General features: G+C 44.3%; 1 protein-coding gene across 1 annotated transcript in view; it reads left to right on the plus strand.

Moving 5' to 3' along the window:
• Window positions 1–6000, plus strand: part of LOC134079785 (membrane-associated phosphatidylinositol transfer protein 3-like) — a 70711-nt gene that overhangs the window by 60086 nt on the left and 4625 nt on the right. The window contains exons 16-19 of the mRNA XM_062535860.1: window positions 2481–2597; window positions 3903–4019; window positions 5284–5432; window positions 5864–6000. The exon at window positions 5864–6000 is cut by the window's right edge and continues 13 nt beyond it. Coding sequence (XP_062391844.1) covers window positions 2481–2597; window positions 3903–4019; window positions 5284–5432; window positions 5864–6000 — 520 coding nt within the window. The remainder of the gene's footprint in view (window positions 1–2480; window positions 2598–3902; window positions 4020–5283; window positions 5433–5863) is intronic.

The following is a 6000-nucleotide window of genomic DNA, read 5'->3' on the forward strand; positions in this document are numbered from 1 at the left end:
AAGTGTTACTGTCACAGTTTTACAAATGAATCAACAAAATTTAATATAACCAGTTTTAGTGAGGCAGAAAAAATAGATACATTGAAGGTTCTTTATGCAGAAATAAACGTGACTTACTACAGTATGCTCATAATTGCATTTGAACCAGAAATACAAGGTCTGTGGGTTGTAACAAATGTGGTTGCTCTCACTGGGCAGCACATGCACCTCTGGTTCCCTATGCGTGATGATGCCCCTGCTGGGCTGGAGTTTTTGGCTGAATAGATCGATAGCATAAACAGCATGTGCCCTTTGTGTGTCAGAATCGGTTCTTTCCTGCCATGCATGGGCTGTGAACTCAGAGGAACAGATCTGAAGTCCCACCTACGTAGTGCACTCTACCCCCTCCCCCCATTTCTTGAACACAGAATTGCTCATGTGTTTACTATAAATATAAAGAAAATGAATCAGTACTATGGCATCAAGAGATTAGCCAATTTAATTGAGTTTAAAGCAAAGCAATATTATACAATTGACCAGTTTATTGACATTACATTATTGTCATACTGCTTATCTTTCAATCTATGGACTATATCTGCTGTGTTTGACCAATGAGGCTATTTTATCTTTGTGGATAGCTTAATTGGGCCTAGTCTGTCCTCAGAGAAGGAGTTACAGTAATTTCCTGTGTGTCAGCAGCATTACTGTATGTCTAAACCTTAGGACAGTGTTTTCGCAAGTAAAAAAACCCAACATATTAACGCCATATTAACTCCCCCCTGTATTAACCTCATAGCTGAAGACATTTTGCAAAATCAATGTATAAACTGTGGTTTATGTTTGGGAGATTACGATGTGTTATGTGAGCAGTGGCTGAAAGGCATGCCTTCCATCACCTAGAGTGTGACTTGTCAGACTTGGTCATTGTGTTCCTCAGACATCTAGCAATGCAAGAGCCACACCTCAAGGGCATCTATTTTTCTCCCTGCACAGCATCACTTTAGACTTCCTGCATAAAAGGGGACAGCTAGATACTTCAACACAAAATGCTATTTTTATGCCTTTATAAGAATTTCAGTGGAGAATCTCAGACCTAGATTTTCCCAGAAGGTATGCTTACCAGTTTGAAGCTGCAATACATGTTTGAGCTGCTGAAAGATATAACTAATCTTTTAGACTGTTCATATTTTTTTATGAGCTTGTCTAGATGCGAGTAGACAGAGCATTAAACTCACTCGACATCTTGTCTGCTCTATTGAAACAAACGATTAGGGTAAGTTCATTTGGGGGGAAAAATGGCTTCCAGTCAGAGGTGTTTGAATTGATAATGTCAAGTGTTCCTATGTTATTTAGATGACATTGCAATTTATTGCATGTTCAAAGACCCCATTACCACCTGGTAATATCAGTTCTGAATAGATCATGTGTGTGATGATGTTTGGAATGTTCATTCACCTAATATTTTGACTACAACATATGAATTGTGTTAGAGGAAGAGCGACGCCGGTGCAACTCAAATGTCTTCTTTAGTTTTTATTTAGAATCCTTATGTGTAATCCTCTGTGTCTGAGGACCCCCCCCCCCCCCCCCCCGCCCGCCTCCTGCCTGCACAGCTGAAGCCCTAGAGAGGCTCTCTGATGTCCTGTCCTGCTAGCACACCATGACCTACGCAACAGAGCTGTGACATCAGAATGACGTCACAGGGCTCACAGAACTATTTCTGGACACAAAGGAGTTGCAAAAGGCACATCGATCTTTCGTCCAGGGATTCAGGGCCGGGGTGGTGGTGGTGGGGGGTCTCTCCCTGACGCTTCCACGGCCAATTTCAGCTCTGATGTCAATCCACTGGGTTGACGTGAGGACAACTCCAAATGAGTGCCATTACTGGACAAAGGCTAGACAAAAGCTGCCGGCCCTGGAGGAGAAGGGAAAAAGAGAGGGGAGCAAACAAACAAACAGAGATCGAACAAAAAAGAGAAACGAAATGCAACTGAACCAAGGCGAAAACAACAGGGCTTTCATCTAGGCATGTGAAATGTATTTTCACTTGGCTTTGATTAAAAACGTTAGGCTGTAAATAATCCAAAAGCATTAGAAACAAAACAGATCGAGGCAATATTTTTGAAAACTTTTTGTTCTATCATTTTGGGAAGCCTTATGCATATTTTGGTCATGGTTTTCTTGTTTTTATGAACCTGTAAATATGTAGTTATGTAAATTTTACCTTCAGTACATCTCCCCCTCCTTTTTTAATAAAACTTTGCCCCACAGTGTAACTAAGCAGTCGTTGTGATATTGTGATAACCTCCAAACCCTGTGAGGATTGGCTCTGGCGCATCGATTCGGAAAGTAATTTCTTTAGCATGGTCCCCGTGAGAAGGCTTGTCCCTGCTACTCTCCAAATGAGTTCTGACATCCTGATTAGATTTTTTTTTTCACTGGCTAATTGGTCCTGCTGACTTTTCGGATTTGTCATCCTTGTGTGCATGGTGATTGGACAGGTGTTGCGGTGTGACTGCCTGAAAGCTGGCAAGGCGGACTGCTGTGATACCGCGCCCCTCTGCCCCTCCAGCCCCCGGGAGAAGTGGCTCCGACGGCGCACCCACGTCAAACTACGGGTATATACAGTCATTTCCTGCATATAAGCCGTATTGTTACGGGTATATACAGTAATTTCCTGCATATAAGCCGCATTGTGTATAAGCCGCAGGACAGTGTTTTATGCAAGTTAAAAGAAACAAAACCATATTGATACCTTATTAACTGCTCCCGTGTATGAACCTCATAGCTGAAGAAATTTTGCAATGTCAATGTATAAGCTGCGGCTAATAGTCGGGAAATTACGGTAGTCACCTCACCCAAATCTGTCATGGGCAAGGACCCAACTGACTCCATCTGACATAACAAAGACATGTCTTGTCTTTGTTGTGTTATCTTGTCATGTTTTTTTGTCTTGTGTCATTGTTATTTTGTAAATTTGTTTGTTCATGTGTTGTCACGGGTACGCTGGCGACTACGCCACTCCGTTCGGCACTGTCTCTGTTTTTATGTAAGCGCTTTGGGTTGCACTCTGTGCACGTTAAATGCACTATATAAATACATTTACCTTACCTTATCTTACCCCTCCAGCTAAACAGTGCAGCTCATGCAATTAGGGCATACTTATTATGTGTGAACAGGACTATGAGTACTGTGATTGATTGATTGAATAACTTGCCTGTGCACTTGCAACTGTGCTTCAATTCTGTTGGCGTTAAGAATCATAAAGCCACTTTACAGGCTCTTTGACCTCATTTTAGAACCGCAGCCAGTGGCTGGGTTTCTGAGCTTGAAACTTATTTTTAGCTCTTGAAGACATTTGGCTGTGAGATTTCTCTCTGCCCTCACTGAGTGGCAAGATGACAAATTGAGGCAAACAGTAGTTTTAGTGCCAGAGAGACTGAGCACTAATTTACATATTTTTGTGATCATAATACATTCGCTGTTAAATCAAGCTGGATTTCAACAACACACTGGGTTCTGGGAAAGGCTTTGTGAAGGAATTTTCAGCAAAGCACAAAGCAGAAGCTATAAATATAGTTTTGAAGATCTTGCAGAATTGTTTTAATTTTATTTCAGTAAACAATTGAGCAAATTATTTCAAGCAAGCATCAAAGCTCACTACTGGACTAAAGGTTCTCACAACGTTATGAGCCCTATGTTCCCATTTCTTGTGTACACTTTGTGAAAACCTTCACATGACATTTGGAACAAACCTGCATGAACTCAAATGTACCATCTTTAAGACATGTAGGGATGTTGTCAGGTGAGCTAGTGGCTGCTGACATATGCATCTGTCACTCAGAGCACATAGGGCCTTAATTTGAATGATAGGCAATTGCATTTACTTGCACTGTTTTTTCCCCCTTCTACCTCTCATGCAGAATGTCACGGCCAACCACAGAGTGCATGACGTTATTGCCACGGAGGATGGGCCTCAGACTCTGGTGGGCCGTTTCATGTACGGCCCCCTGGACATGGTCACACTGACGGGAGAGAAGGTGAGGGCCTGCGCTCATGTGAAACAGCCGCACACACACACACACACACACACACACACACACACACAAAGACACACACACAAAGACACACACAGACACACATGGTCACACTGACGGGGGAGAAGGTGAGGACCTGCACTCCTGTGAAACAGCCACAGTACAGCTGCCATGTTTAATGCTAACGAGCTTCATTTATTTTAAGAAATGTAATTACTGAAAGGCACCTGATGAATGGATTGATGGATGAATGGATAGATGTGCCGTATAAGCAGTGTGTTTGAGTGAAGAGAAATAGAGTGAACGTGTCCTCATTCATAGTAGCACATTCTTAAGCAGTTGGCAAACACAGTGTGTGCACAGATGCACGCTCCCGATGCATACTTGGCGGCGCATTACTCCACAGTCAGTTATATACACAGTCAGCAGCACACTGCCAACGCACACATTGGTGTTGGACACCGAATTTTAGATGCACTCAGCAGTCCTCGCACACTAATGATTTCATTTGCATCGTGCGTACACTGTGTGTGCCGAGTGCTGACAACCAGGTTATGCCAGAGCCTGTGGGCTGTGAGAAAGAGAAAGCGACACCTGGAGCGTTATCAGTGCAGCCCAGCAGCCTTTCGCTAGCTGACGCTGAGCTGATGACAGTGGAGAGGCAAGAGAATCAAGCCCTGGTCAGGTGGTGGTGGTGGTGGGTTCAGGGAGAAGATTGTGGTCCATTTTTAGCAGTGCTCTCTGGCCTCCAGTGTGTCATTACAGAGAAACCTCTCCCTCCTGTGACCTCTGTGTGCCCTGCCTCCAGCCTGCCTCCACACACACACACACACACACACACACACACACACACACACACAGACGTGCACACACACTCACACACACACACACACACACACACACACACACACACACACACACACACACACACACCCACAAACTTACTGAAATGAACACACACACAGACACACACACCCACAGATGCACGCGCAGACACACACACATTCACTGTCACACAGACAGAAGCACTCACACACACACACACACACACACACACACACACACATTTATGTTCTTCTCAGCTGTGTCACCCTCACTCACCTTCTTCTATCCTCTAGCTATCTCTCAATCACTCTCTCCCTCTAACTTTTAGTTTTCCATGTGCATTCTCAAGTTATCTCTCTCTCCCCCTCTCTCTCTCTCTCTCTCCCTCTCTCTCTCTCTCTCTCTCCCTCTCTCTCTCCCTCTCTATCCCTCTCTCTCTCAGGTGGATGTATTCTTGATGTCTCAGCCTGCATCCGGTCGTTGGGTGTTTTTTGACACTGAGCTCACTAGCAACAGTGGCCGTGTGTCGTACACCATCCCTGCAAACAAACGACTTCCCGTTGGAGTCTACCCCATAAAAATGGTCGTCAAGTACGTAAGGAATTGTTTATGTGAAGTATGGATGTTGTGGATGTTTTCACCGAATGAGCACAGAAGTTGGAGAAAGATAGTGCTTTTGCCATTTAAATATAATTGCTTCATTTGATTGCAAAATCAATATGGTCCTAGCACATACTACTGCTGTTTTTATTGTAAGTGTAAATTCAGTTGAGCCTTTTGAGAATATTGATGGTTTCATTTGGCAGTGCTTCATGCTGTATTCAGGCACAAATAACTGTTCCAGATGGGCCATTGCCCACATTCTCGGCATATGTGCCTTTTCTCTGTATTGGTGATGCACTTGCATCTTGCAAAAGATCTTTCTAGATTGATCCTTCGAGATTTGGTCCTCACCTCGCAGATGAACTCACTTCAGACCTGTGACTTTTGTTCCTGGCTCGTCGCCGTTGCCCATCAAACAGGGGCGACCAGACGAGTGCCGAGGCCTTTCTGACCGTGCTGCCCAAGGGCATGGAGTGTGTGGTGTTCAGCATCGACGGCTCGTTCGCTGCCAGCGTCTCGCTGATGGGCAGTGACCCCAAGGTCCGTGCAGGAGCGG

This window comes from Sardina pilchardus, chromosome 5 (assembly GCF_963854185.1).
Source record: "Sardina pilchardus chromosome 5, fSarPil1.1, whole genome shotgun sequence".
In the NCBI taxonomy this organism is placed as follows: Eukaryota; Metazoa; Chordata; class Actinopteri; order Clupeiformes; family Clupeidae; genus Sardina; species Sardina pilchardus.